This window comes from Oncorhynchus mykiss, chromosome 11 (assembly GCF_013265735.2).
Source record: "Oncorhynchus mykiss isolate Arlee chromosome 11, USDA_OmykA_1.1, whole genome shotgun sequence".
In the NCBI taxonomy this organism is placed as follows: Eukaryota; Metazoa; Chordata; class Actinopteri; order Salmoniformes; family Salmonidae; genus Oncorhynchus; species Oncorhynchus mykiss.
In genome coordinates this window covers 1462368-1476780 of record NC_048575.1, presented here as the reverse complement: position 1 = coordinate 1476780, position 14413 = coordinate 1462368, and the positions used below count along the sequence as shown (strand labels likewise).

The window sequence follows — 14413 nt, the reverse complement described above, 5'->3', positions numbered from 1 at the left end:
GGGCCGAATACTTTCGCAAGGCACTGTATATTCTAAAACCCCTCACACACACATCAGACATGTATATTCTAAAACCCCTCACACACACATCAGACATGTATATTCTCAACCCCCCCCCCCCCCCCCCCCCCCACACACACACACACATCAGACAGGTATATTCTCAACCCCCCACACACACACACACACATCAGACAGGTATATTCTCAACCCCCCCCCCACACACACACATCAGACAGGTATATTCTCAACCCCCCCCCCCCCCCCCCACCACACACACATCAGACAGGTATTTTCTCAGACCCCCCCTGACAGGTACAGTTGAAGTCAGAAGTTTATATGCAGTTAGGTTGGAGTCATTAAAACTCGTTTTTCAACCACTCAACAAATTTCTTGTTAACAAACTATAGTTTTGGCAAGCCGGTTAGGACATCTAATTTGTTCATGACACAAGTCATTTTATCAACAATTGTTTACAGACAGATTACTTCACTTATAATTCACTGTTTCACAATTCCAGTGGGTCAGAAGTTTACATACACTTAAGTTGACTGTGCCTTTAAACAGCTTGGAAAATTCCAGAAAATAATGTCATGGCTTTAGAAGCTTCTGATAGGCTAATTTACATCATTTGGTCAATTGGAGGTATACCTGTTGATGTATTTCAAGGCATGCCTTCAAACTCAGAACCTCTGCTTGACATCATGGGAAAATCAAAATAAATCAGCATTGAAGACCTCCACAAGTCTTGTTCATCCTTGGGAGCAATTTACAAACGCCTGAAGGTACAACGTTCATCTGTACGAATAATACACAAGTATAAACACCATGGGACCACGCAGCCATCATACCGCTCAGGAGGGAGACGCGTTCTGTCTCCTAGAGATGAACGTACTTTGGTGCAAAAAGATTGTACTTTTTGGAGAAATGTCCTCTGGTCTGATGAAACAAAAATAGAACTGTTTGGCCATAATGACCATTGTTAGGTTTAGAGGAAAAAGGGGGATGCTTGCAAGCCGAAGAACACCATCCCAACTGTGAAGCACGGCGGTGGCAGCATCATGTTGTGGGGGTGCTTTGCTGCAGGAGGGACTGGTGCACTTCACAAAATAGATGGCATCATGAGGCTGGAACATGTATGTGGATATATTGAAGCAACTTCTCAAGACATCAGTCAGGAAGTTAAAGCTTGGTCAGAAATGGGTCTTCCAAATGGACAATGACCCCAAGCATACTTCCAAAGTTGTGACAAAATGGCTTAAGGACAACAAAGTCAAGGTATTGGAGTGGCCATGACAAAGCCCTGACCTCAAACCTATAGAAAAATTGTGGGCACAACTCCTTGCGTGTACAAGCAGGGAGGCCTACAATCCTGACTCAGTTACACCAGCTCTGTCAGGAGGAATGGGCCCAACTTATTGTGGGAAGCTTGTAGAAGGCTACCTGAAACGCTTGACCCAAGTTAAACAATTTAAAGGCAATGCTACCAAATACTAATTGATTGTATGTAAACTTCTGACCCACTGGGAATGTGATGAAAGAACTAAAAGATGAAATAAATCATTCTCTCTACTATTATTCTGACATTTCACATTCTTAAAATAAAGTGGTGATCCTAATTGACCTAAGACAGGGAATTTTTACTAGGATTAAATGTCAGAAATTGTGAAAAACTCGGCCAAATACATTTGAACTAAGGTGTATGTAAACTTCCGACTTCAACTCTATATTTTCATCCCCCCCACCTGACAGGTATATTCTCAACCCCTCCTCCCCGCCTGACAGGTATAGTCTCAACCCCCCAACATGATTATTCTCAACCCCCCAACATGATTATTCTAAACCCCCCACTTGACATGTATATTCTCACCCCCCTCCTCCTCACCTGACAGGTATATTCACACCCCCCTCCTCCCCACCTGACAGGTATATTCTCACCCCCCTCCTCCACACCTGACAGGTATATTCTCACCCCCCTCCCCACCTGACAGGTATATTCTCACCCCCCTCCTCCCCACCTGACAGGTAAATTCTCAACCCCCCCACAGGTATATTCTCAAGCCCCCCACCCCCCGACAGGTATATTCTCAACCCCCCCACCCCCCGACAGGTATATTCTCAAGCCCCCCACCCCCCGACAGGTATATTCTCAAGCCCCCCACCCCCCGACAGGTATATTCTCAACCCCCCGCCTGACAGATATATTCTCAACCCCCCGCCTGACAGATATATTCTCAACCCCCCACCTGATAGATATATTCTCAACCCCCCACCTGACAGGTATATTCTCAACCCCCCGACATGAATATTCTCAACCCCTAAATTGACATGTATATTCTCAAGCCCCCCACCCCCCGACAGGTATATTCTCAAGCCCCCCACCCCCCGACAGGTATATTCTCAACCCCCCCGCCTGACAGGTATATTCTCAACCCCCCGACATGATTATTCTCAACCCCCCCCAACATGTATATTCTCTACCCCCCAACATGTATATTCTCTACCCCCCACTTGACATGTATATTCTCACCCCCCCCCCCCACCTGACAGGTATATTCTCAACCCCCCCCCGCCTGACAGGTATATTCTCAACCCCCCCTCCTGACAGGTATATTCTCAAGCCCCCCACCCCCCGACAGGTATATTCTCAACCCCCCCCCTCCTGACAGGTATATTCTCAACCCCCCCTCCTGACAGGTATATTCTCAACCCCCCCCTCCTGACAGGTATATTCTCAACCCCCCCACCCCCCGACAGGTATATTCTCAACCCCCCCACCTGACAGGTATATTCTCAACCCCCCCTCCTGACAGGTATATTCTCAACCCCCCCTCCTGACAGGTATATTCTCAACCCCCCACTCCTGACAGGTATATTCTCAACCCCTCCCCCCCACCTGACAGGAAAATTCTCAACCCCCCGACAGGTACAGTGCCTTGCGAAAGTATTCGGCCCCCTTGAACTTTGCGACCTTTTGCCACATTTCAGGCTTCAAACATAAAGAAATAAAGCTGTATTTGTTTGTGAAGAATCAACAACAAGTGTGACACAATCATGAAGTGGAACGACATTTATTGGATATTTCAAACTTTTTTAACAAATCAAAAACTGAAAAATTGGGCGTGCAAAATTATTCAGCCCCTTTACTTTCAGTGCAGCAAACTCTCTCCAGAAGTTCAGTGAGGATCTCTGAATGATCCAATGTTGACCTAAATGACTAATGATGATAAATACAATCCACCTGTGTGTAATCAAGTCTCCGTATAAATGCACCTGCACTGTGATAGTCTCAGAGGTCCGTTAAAAGCGCAGAGAGCATCATGAAGAACAAGGAACACACCAGGCAGGTCCGAGATACTGTTGTGAAGAAGTTTAAAGCCGGATTTGGATACAAAAAGATTTCCCAAGCTTTAAACATCCCAAGGAGCACTGTGCAAGCGATAATATTGAAATTGAAGGAGTATCAGACCACTGCAAATCTACCAAGACCTGGCCGTCCCTCTAAACTTTCAGCTCATACAAGGAGAAGACTGATCAGAGATGCAGCCAAGAGGCCCATGATCACTCTGGATGAACTGCGGAGATCTACAGCTGAGGTGGGAGACTCTGTCCATAGGACAACAATCAGTCGTATATTGCACAAATCTGGCCTTTATGGAAGAGTGGCAAGAAGAAAGCCATTTCTTAAAGATATCCATAAAAAGTGTTGTTTAAAGTTTGCCACAAGCCACCTGGGAGACACACCAAACATGTGGAAGAAGGTGCTCTGGTCAGATGAAACCAAAATTGACCTTTTTGGCAACAATGCAAAACGTTATGTTTGGCGTAAAAGCAACACAGCTCATCACCCTGAACACACCATCCCCACTGTCAAACATGGTGGTGGCAGCATCATGGTTTGGGCCTGCTTTTCTTCAGCAGGGACAGGGAAGATGGTTAAAATTGATGGGAAGATGGATGGAGCCAAATACAGGACCATTCTGGAAGAAAACCTGATGGAGTCTGCAAAAGACCTGAGACTGGGACGGAGATTTGTCTTCCAACAAGACAATGATCCAAAACATAAAGCAAAATCTACAATGGAATGATTCAAAATTAAACATATCCAGGTGTTAGAATGGCCAAGTCAAAGTCCAGACCTGAATCCAATCGAGAATCTGTGGAAAGAACTGAAAACTGCTGTTCACAAATGCTCTCCATCCAACCTCACTGAGCTCGAGCTGTTTTGCAAGGAGGAATGGGAAAAAATTTCAGTCTCTCGATGTGCAAAACTGATAGAGACATACCCCAAGCGACTTACAGCTGTAATCGCAGCAAAAGGTGGCGCTACAAAGTATTAACTTAAGGGGGCTGAATAATTCTGCACGCCCAATTTTTCAGTTTTTGATTTGTTAAAAAAGTTTGAAATATCCAATAAATGTCGTTCCACTTCATGATTGTGTCCCACTTGTTGTTGATTCTTCACAAAAAAATACAGTTTTATATCTTTATGTTTGAAGCCTGAAATGTGGCAAAAGGTCGCAAAGTTCAAGGGGGCCGAATACTTTCACAAGGCACTGTACCTGTCTGATGTGTGTGTGAGGGGTTTGAGAATATACCTGTCTGATGTGTGTGTGAGGGGTTTGAGAATATACCTGTCTGATGTGTGTGTGAGGGGGGGACCTCTTACCTGGAGCTCCTGTAGCTATCACTCCTTCTCCCACGCCTCCTGCTGGAGCTGCGGCTACGACTCCGACTGGAGTAAGTGTCATAGGAGTCAGACCTGTGTTAAGATAGACAAAGGACTGTTCACTAAACCATTAAAGTATTCAGACTTCATCCAAATACACACTGCATTCAGAAAGTATTTAGGACCCTTGACTTTCTCCACACTGTTACATTACAGCCTTGTTCTAAAATCGATTCAATATTTGATTTCCCCTCAATCGACACACAATACCCAACAATGAGAAAGCAAAAATAGTTTTACAAAAATGTCTATGTATTAAAAATGAACAGAAATACATTTTTACATAAGTATTCAGACCCTTTGCTATGAGACTCGAAATTGAGTCAGGTGCATCCCGTTTCCATTGATCATCCTTGAGATGTTTCAACATCTTAATTGGAGTCCACCTGTGGTAAATTAAATTAATTGGACATGATTTGGAAAGGGACACACCTGTCTATATTAGGTCCCACAGATGACTGTGCATGTCAGAGAAAGAACCAAGCCCCGAGGTCGAAGGAATTGTCAGTAGAGCTCAGAGACAGGATTGCGTTGAGGCACAGATCTGGGGAAGGGTACCGAAAAGTTTCTGTAGCACAGGAAGGTCCCCGAGAACACAGTGGCCTCCATCATTCTGAAATGGAAGAAGTTTGGAACCACCAACACTCTTCCTTGGGCTGTCTGCCCGGCCAAACTGAGTCATCAGAGGAGAATGGCCTTGGTCAGGGAGGTGACCAAGAACCCGATGGTCACTGGCAAAGCTCTAGAGTTCCTCTGTGGAGATGGGAGAACCTTCTAGAAGGGCAACCATCTCTGCAGCACTCCACCAATCAGGCCTTTATGGTAGAGTGGCCAGATGGAAGCCACTCCTCAGTAAAAGCCACGTGACGGCCCGCTTGGAGTTTGCCAAAAGGCACCTAAAGGACTCTCAGACAATGAGAAACAAGATTCTCTGGTCTGATGAAACCAAGATTGAACACTTTGGCTTGAATGCCAAGCATCACGTCTGGAAGAAACCTGGCACAATCACTACGTAGAAGCATGGTGGTGGCAGCATCATGCTGTGGGGATGTCTTTCAGCGGCAGGGACTAGGAGACTAGTCAGGATAAAGGGAAAGATGAAAGGAGCAAAGTAGAGAGATCCTTGATGAAAACCTCCTCCATAGCGCTCAGGACCTCAGACTGGGGCGAAGGTTCACCTTCCAACAGGACAACAACCCTAAGCACACAGCCAAGACAACGCAGGAGTGGCTTCGGGACAAGTCTCTGAATGTCCTTGAGTGGCCCAGCCAGAGCCAGGACTTGAACCCAATCAAACATGTCTGGAGAGACCTGAAAATAGCTGAGCAGCGACATTCCTCATCCAACCTGACAGAGCTTGAGAGGATCTGCAGAGGAGAATGGGGGAATCTCCAAATACAGATGTGCCAAGCTTGTAGCGTCATACCCAAGAAGACTCAATGCTGTAATCGCTGCCTAAAGTGGTTCACCAAAGTACTGAGTAAAGGGTCTGAATACTTATGTAAATGTGATTTTTCAGTTAAATTTTTTTACAAATGTTGCTTTGTCATTGTGGGGTATTGGGTGTAGCTTGATGACAAAAGAAAACCTATTTAAATCAATTTTAAAATAAGACTGAATATAACAAAATGTGGAAAAAGTCAAAGTGGCTGAATTCTTTCCGAATGTACTGTAACTAGAGTTTACCCACAAACCCCAAAAATGTATATTTGTTGATTGACATGATGCACATGTAGAGAAAACATGGAGACATGACTGAGGAGGACAGATGGTCAGGTCTAGACGGTCTACATTGAGGAGGACAGATGGACAGGTATAGATGGTCTACATTGAAGAGGATAGATGGACAGGTCTAGCTGGTCAACACGTCTAGTCTACCTGGATCTCCTGCGTCGATCATAAGAACGGCTTCTGGAATTACTTCTACTATAGGTCCGACTATGACTGTTGTAGCTGCGGTAGGTGATGCTGCGGGACTGGGAGCGCCCTCTGGGATACCTCCTCCTGCTCCTGCTCCGACTCCTAGGAGAAGAGTTCCAGATTAAATCAGATTATTTCTGTCACGTCCATTTCAGACCTGTAGATCATAAAACATGGATATGTTGCATAAATGACCTTTATATTACACAAACCAGACATTACCTGGCTACATATCAAAATAACATCAATAATTTCAGTCAGTCAACCAGCCAGCCAGCTGGCCACCCAACCAGTCAGTCGGTCAGCCAACCGGCCAGTAAACCAGTCAGTCAGTAAACTGCCCAGTCAGTCAGTAAGCCAGACAGCCAGTAAACTCCCCAGCCAGTCAGCCAGTAAGTAAGCAAGCCAGTAAAGTAAGCCAGTCAGCAAACCTGGAGGAGTAGCTGGAGGAGCGCGATCTATTCCTGGAGCGGCTGGAGGAGGGGGATCTTCCTCTGGACCTGGACCTGTGGGAGGGGCTAGACCCCGACCGGGACCTCCTGCTTCCCTGCTCCTTCTCCGTGGCCCCTCCCCCGGCTCCAGCTGCAGACTGAGACCTCTCCTCACTGGAACTGCTGTCCTGGTTCCTGGGCCTCTGGTTCAGTCTGGCCGTCTTCCGTACCTCGTCGAACAGCGACCCCGGACGCACCCGGCTCTGGCTCTTGATCTGGATGCTGACTCCCCCCTGGGTCCTCCCGCCTTGGCTCTGGGTCCTGCTGCCCTGGGGCCTGATGCCTTCCTGGGGCTGGGTCCGGGGCCCACTGTGCTCCGGGAGTCTGGTGGGGAGCAGACGAGCCAGGGAGGAGGGGTTTGGGTTCAGGGCTTGCAGAGCAGCCATCCCCTTTAGAGGCTTCCATTTAGGGTCGACAGGAGGACCAGCGGCTCTGCCTGCTGCAGTTTCCTGCTGCTCCCCACTAGCTAGCATCACAGCTGGCAGAGATGCTGTACACTGTGGATCTTTAACAGGTGAGAGAAACACGTCTCCCTTCTTTAAGGAGCGACTCAGAGGAGACAGTGTTTTCAGACTGATATCTGGTGCCTGTTGGCCCGGAAGGCCTGGTGGCTCGGTAGTGGGGTCAGGGAGGTCATGTTCTGGGGTGCAGATCTCCATATCGTCTACCATCTCTGGCTGATCCATCTTTGGCAGGTTAGCAGTGAGGTCCTGAGGTTTTGAGTGTTTTGGGTTCGAGTTGGCAATTGGTTTAGCTTTCAGTTCTTTGGTAATCTCTGCTGCATCTTCCACGCTGTGAGGCATTGGCTGTACTGAACTGTTTCTGTTGGGTGAAGCAGGACTTCTCTCCTTGTCCTCCTTTTCCAGACATGGGGATTTGCCAGGTCTTCCCCTGACAGCTCTCTGAGGACTATCCTTTACAGCAGTATGTTTTTGCTCCAGACGTTTCTCTTTCTGGGACTCATCCTCCTCCTCATCCTCTCCAAACTCCATTGGCGGCTGCCAGTGGAATGTCTCCTTCAGCTTCTGGTGTTTCCTCTTGGACCGCTTTGACTTGACCTTTGACCTGTGGGAGCCAGACTTGGCAGAGCTCCTCCTCTTGCGTTTGTGTTTACGTTTGTTCTTCTTCCTGCTCTTGTGTCTCTCTGCCTCGGGGCTCTTCTCAGGGCTCCCCTCCAATGGGGTGGCATTATGTACAGGTGCAGGAAGCAGCAACACAGAGGTTCCAGGGGCTTTGTTCATCTTGCTGTGTGACCGTACATGGTGTTCATGTTCTGACTCGGAGCTGGCCTCGCCCTCCTCCTTCTCTGACAGGAAGACCTTGGGCTCGGTGGTGGCCATCTTGGGCAGCACCTTCTCAGAGTCGCTCTCAGAGTCCCACCCAGCGAGAGCTGCTAGTCTCTGGTCAGGAATCTCTGCTGACCTAACATCAGGCTTCTGGTTGTTCACCAGGCTGGTCTTTCTGCCTAGTTTATCCCCGTCACTGTCCCACTCTGACCTACTGCTGGGTTCCTCCAAGGACTTTTGGTTTGGTTTCAGACTTTTTGCTTCCGTTTCCTGATGACGTCGGTCTTCTGATAAGATGCCAAAGAGCTTTGGTCCCTTGGAGCCATTCTGCCTGGGCCCAGGACTGTGTTCGCTGGCTGTTCCGTCCTCAGAGTCAGATGAAAACATGTTGATCTGGGAGTCAGGCGCTTTGAGGTACTTATCCAGGTTCTTGATCCGCTTCAGAGAGCTGTAGTACTGTTTCCAGCCCTTGTCTATAGTCTTGTCTAAGGTCTTGTCTAGGCCTCTCCTGTGAGAGTCATAGGAGTCTGACCTGCTGTAGGAGGAGGATCTGCTGTAGTAGGGACCTGGTGACCGTATCCTGGACCGGGAGTGACTCCTGGAGTGACTGTGAGACCGGCTGTAGGACCTGCTCCTGTAGGAGCCGCTGGGTGATCGTCTCTGGTGTCTGTGGCTCTTAGAGCCACGGCTCTTTTCCAGGTGGGAGTTATCTGGGTGGTTATCAGATGTACTGGGGGCTGTGGGGCCTATGGGGGACAGGCAGGCTGGGGTCGTCTTGGTCTTGACCTCCTGGACTCGGACGTAGGAGGGTTTCCATGGTTTCTGGCCGGGCTTCCAGCGTGAGGGAGGGGGGCTGTCACTCATGGGTATGACAGGGGCGTTCTCAGGGGCTGGGGTGGCAGGGAGGGCTGTGGCTTTGGTGTCTACACCCTTCACTGTCCCTGCGGCTGAGGCGTCTGGCTTTAGCCTGCTGACGTCAGCCATCTTGGATTTTTTGGAGGATCTGGTTGCCTTTCTCCTCCTGAGCCGGGACAAAGACCTGGACCTGGATCTGTACCGGGATCTGGATCGAGACCTGGATGTGGACCTTGACATAGATAGAGACCTGCTTCTGGAGTGAGACAGACTCCTGGACTGGGAGTAAGACACAGACCTGCCCCTGGATCTGGAGCGGCTAGGTGTGTAGGAACTGGAGTCTCTGGATGAAGGGGAGGAGTGATGCCGCTTGCCCGACCCGGAGCACTGCTTTCTGAGGGAGCGTCTGTGGGCGGAAGGGGTCCGGGACACTGAGAGGGACCTTCTCTCAATATCACCAGGATTTGTCCAATGACCCTCTCGGACGGGCGACTGTTTGGGCTCTTTGCTCTTGGTGGACTCCTTCTTTTGTCTCTTGGCATGTTTGCGTCTCTTGGCCTTCTTGCGCTTGGCTTTCTTCTTCTCCTTCCTGTGTGGGCGGGGCTGGCTGGAGCGGTCAGTGCTGTGGCCTGAGGAGCACTCCGGGGACTGGGACCATGGGGAGTCACTCCTGCTGCGGTCTCCCTCCCATCTGCAGGAACAACGGTCATTCAATCTGTTAAGTCAAGATCCCACCCTCAGAGATAAGTCGAACTGACCTCCAGGTTTCAAACATTACGACATGTAGCTGGATCAGTGGTTAGCATTGATAATGCTCAAGTTGTCACACAGAGTAGCTATGTATTATATATATACACATATAGTAGTTATAGTAGCTAGGTATTATTTAGATAAAGTAGTTATAGTAGCTAGGTATTATGTATAGTAGTCATAGTAGCTATGTATTATACATACATATATATATATATATATATACACACACAGTGGGGAGAACAAGTATTTGATAACCTGCAAAATCGGCAGTGTTTCCTACTTACAAAGCATGTAGAGGTCTGTAATTTTTAACATAGGTACACTTCAACTGTGAGAGATGGAATCTAAAACAAAAATCCAGAAAATCACATTGTATGATTTTTAAGTAATTAATTTGCATTTTATTGCATGACATAAGTATTTGATACATCAGAAAAGCAGAAACGTCTGACCTCTGTGATTGCCAACAAGGGTTTTGCCACCAAGTACTAAGTCATGTTTTGCAGAGGGGTCAAATACTTATTTCCCTCATTAAAATGCAAATCAATTTATAACATTTTTGACATGCGTTTTCCTGGATTTTTTTGTTGTTATTCTGTCTATCACTGTTCAAATATACCTACCATTAAAATAATAGACTGATAATTTCTTTGTCAGTGGGCAAACGTACAAACTCAGCAGGTGATCAAATACTTTTTTCCCCTCACTGTAGGTATTATATATAGTAGTTAGGTATAATATACAGTGCCTTGCGAAAGTATTCGGCCCCCTTGAACTTTGCGACCTTTTGCCACATTTCAGGCTTCAAACATAAAGATTTAAAACTGTATTTTTTGTGAAGAATCACCAACAAGTGGGACACAATCATGAAGTGGAACGACATTTATTGGATATTTCAAACTTTTTTAACAAATCAAAAACTGAAAAATTGGGCGCGTAAAATTATTCAGCCCCTTTACTTTCAGTGCAGCAAACTCTCTCCAGAAGTTCAGTGAGGATCTCTGAATGATCCAATGTTGACCTAAATGACTAATGATGATAAATACAATCCACCTGTGTGTAATCAAGTCTCCGTATAAATGCACCTGCACTGTGATAGTCTCAGAGGTCCGTTAAAAGCGCAGAGAGCATCATGAAGAACAAGGAACACACCAGGCAGGTCCGAGATACTGTTGTGAAGAAGTTTAAAGCCGGATTTGGATACAAAAAGATTTCCCAAGCTTTAAACATCCCAAGGAGCACTGTGCAAGCGATAATACTGAAATGGAAGGAGTATCAGACCACTGCAAATCTACCAACACCTGGCCGTCCCTCTAAACTTTCAGCTCATACAAGGAGAAGACTGATCAGAGATGCAGCCAAGAGGGCCATGATCACTCTGGATGAACTGCAGAGATCTACAGCTGAGGTGGGAGACTCTGTCCATAGGACAACAATCAGTCGTATATTGCACAAATCTGGCCTTTATGGAAGAGTGGCAAGAAGAAAGCCATTTCTTAAAGATATCGATAAAAAGTGTTGTTTAAAGTTTGCCACAAGCCACCTGGGAGACACATCAAACATGTGGAAGAAGGTGCTCTGGTCAGATGAAACCAAAATTGAACTTTTTGGCAACAATGCAAAACGTTATGTTTGGCGTAAAAGCAACACAGCTCATCACCATGAACACACCATCCCCACTGTCAAACATGGTGGTGGCAGCAACATGGTTTGGGCCTGCTTTTCTTCAGCAGGGACAGGGAAGATGGTTAAAATTGATGGGAAGATGGATGGAGCCAAATACAGGACCATCCTGGAAGAAAACCTGATGGAGTCTGCAAAAGACCTGAGACTGGGATGGAGATTTGTCTTCCAACAAGACAATGATCCAAAACATAAAGCAAAATCTACAATGGAATGGTTAAAAAATAAACATATCCAGGTGTTAGAATGGCCAAGTCAAAGTCCAGACCTGAATCCAATCGAGAATCTGTGGAAAGAACTGAAAACTGCTGTTCACAAATGCTCTCCATCCAACCTCACTGAGCTCGAGCTGTTTTGCAAGGAGGAATGGGAAAACATTTCAGTCTCTCGATGTGCAAAACTGATAGAGACATACCCCAAGCGACTTACAGCTGTAATCGCAGCAAAAGGTGGCGCTACAAAGTATTAACTTAAGGGGGCTGAATAATTTTGCACGCCCAATTTTTCAGTTTTTGATTTGTTAAAAAAGTTTGAAATATTTAATAAATGTCGTTCCACTTCATGATTGTGTCCCACTTGTTGTTGATTCTTCACAAAAAAAATACAGTTTTATATCTTTATGTTTGAAGCCTGAAATGTGGCAAAAGGTCGCAAAGTTCAAGGGGGCCGAATACTTTCGCAAGGCACTGTATATATAGTAGTTATAGTAGCAAGGTATTATATTAAGTAGTTATAGTAGCTAGGTATTATATATAGTAGTTATAGTAGCTAGGTATTATATATAGTATTTATAGTAGCTAGGTATTCTATATAGTAGTTATAGTAGCTAGGTATTATTTTAATTTAATTTTAACTTTATTTAACCAGGTAGGCTAGTTGCGAACAAGTTCTCATTTGCAACTGCGACCTGGCCAAGATAAAGCTAGGTATTATATATAGTAGTTATAGTAGCTGTGAATTATATATAGTAGTTATAGTAACTATGTATTATACATAGTAGTTATAGTAGCTATGAATTATATATAGTAGTTATAGTAGCTAGGTATAAACTCCACTATGGCGAAGACCAAAGAGCTGTCAAAGGACACCAGAAACACAATTGTAGACCTGCACCAGGCTGGGAAGACTGAATCTGCAATAGGTAAGCAGCTTGGTTTGAAGAAATCAACTGTGGGAGCAATTATTAGGAAATGGAAGACATACAAGACCACTGATAATCTCCCTCGATCTGGGGCTCCACGCAAGATCTCACCCCGTGGGGTCAAAATGATCACAAGAACGATGAGCAAAAATCCCAGAACCACACGGGGACCTAGTGAATGACCTGCAGAGAACTGGGACCAAAGTAACAAAGCCTACCATCAGTAACACACTACGCCGCCAAGGACTCAAATCCTGCAGTGCCAGACGTGTCCCCCTGCTTAAGTCAGTATATGTCCAGGCCCGTCTGAAGTTTGCTAGAGAGCATTTGGATGATCCAGAAGAAGATTGGGAGTCATATGGTCAGATGAAACCAAAATATAACTTTTTGGTAAAAACTCAACTCGTCGTGTTTGGAGGACAAAGAATGTTGAGTTGCATCCAAAGAACACCATACCTACTGTGAAGCATGGGAGTGGAAACATCATGCTTTGGGGCTGTTTTTCTGCAAAGGAACCAGGACGACTGATCCGTATAAAGGAAAGAATGAATGGGGCCATGTATCGTGAGATTTTGAGTGAAAACCTCCTTCCATCAGCAAGGGCATTGAAGATGAAACGTGGCTGGGTTTTTCAGCATGACAATGATCCCAAACACACTGCCCGGGCAACGAAGGAGTGGCTTCGTAAGAAGCATTTCAAGGTCCTGGAGTGGCCTAGCCAGTCTCCAGATCTCAACCCCATAGAAAATCTTTGGAGGGAGTTGAAAGTCCGTGTTGTCTAGCAACAGCCCCAAAACATCACTGCTCTAGAGGAGATCTGCATGGAGGAATGGGCCAAAATACCAGCAACAGTGTGTGAAAACCTTGTGAAGACTTACAGAAAACGTTTGACCTCTGTCATTGCCGACAAAGGGTATATAACAAAGTATTGAGATAAACTTTTGTTATTGACCAAATACTTATTTTCCACCATAATTTGCAAATAAATTAATAAAAAAATCCTACAATGCGATTCTGTTTTTTTTTTCTCATTTTGTCTGTCATAGTTGAAGTGTACTTATGATGAAAATTACAGGCCTCTCATCTTTTTAAGTGGGAGAACTTGCACAATTGGTGGCTGACTAAATACTTTTTTGCCCCACTGTATATAGTAGTTATAGTAGCTAGGTATTATATATATAGTAGTTATAGTAGCAAGGTATTATATATAGTAGTTATAGTAGCAAGGTATTATATACATAGTAGTTATAGTAGCAAGGTATTATATATAGTAGTTATAGTAGCAAGGTATTATATATAGTAGTTATAGTAGCAAGGTATTATATATATAGTAGTTATAGTAGCAAGGTATTATATATAGTAGTTATAGTAGCTAGGTATTATATATAGTAGTTATAGTAACTATGAATTATATATAGTAGTTATAGTAGCTATGAATTATATATAGTAGTTATAGTAGCTATGAATTATATATAGTAGTTATAGTAACTATGTATTACATATAGTAGTATCCCACTTTCCCTTTCCCTATTATATATTTATATATACAGTACCA

At 45.3% G+C, this 14413-nt stretch overlaps 1 protein-coding gene across 4 annotated transcripts in view; it reads right to left on the bottom strand.

The window, feature by feature from the left end:
• The window catches only part of nktr (natural killer cell triggering receptor), a 90256-nt gene that overhangs the window by 2848 nt on the left and 72995 nt on the right, over positions 1–14413 (bottom strand). For 3 of the 4 annotated variants that reach the window (XM_036934654.1, XM_036934655.1, XM_036934657.1), the window contains 3 exons: positions 7081–9996; positions 6608–6751; positions 4670–4762 (listed from right to left, as the gene is read on the bottom strand). In XM_036934654.1, the coding sequence (XP_036790549.1) occupies positions 4670–4762; positions 6608–6751; positions 7081–9996 (3153 nt within the window). The remainder of the gene's footprint in view (positions 1–4669; positions 4763–6607; positions 6752–7080; positions 9997–14413) is intronic. The other variant, XM_036934656.1, reaches the window with a different exon arrangement.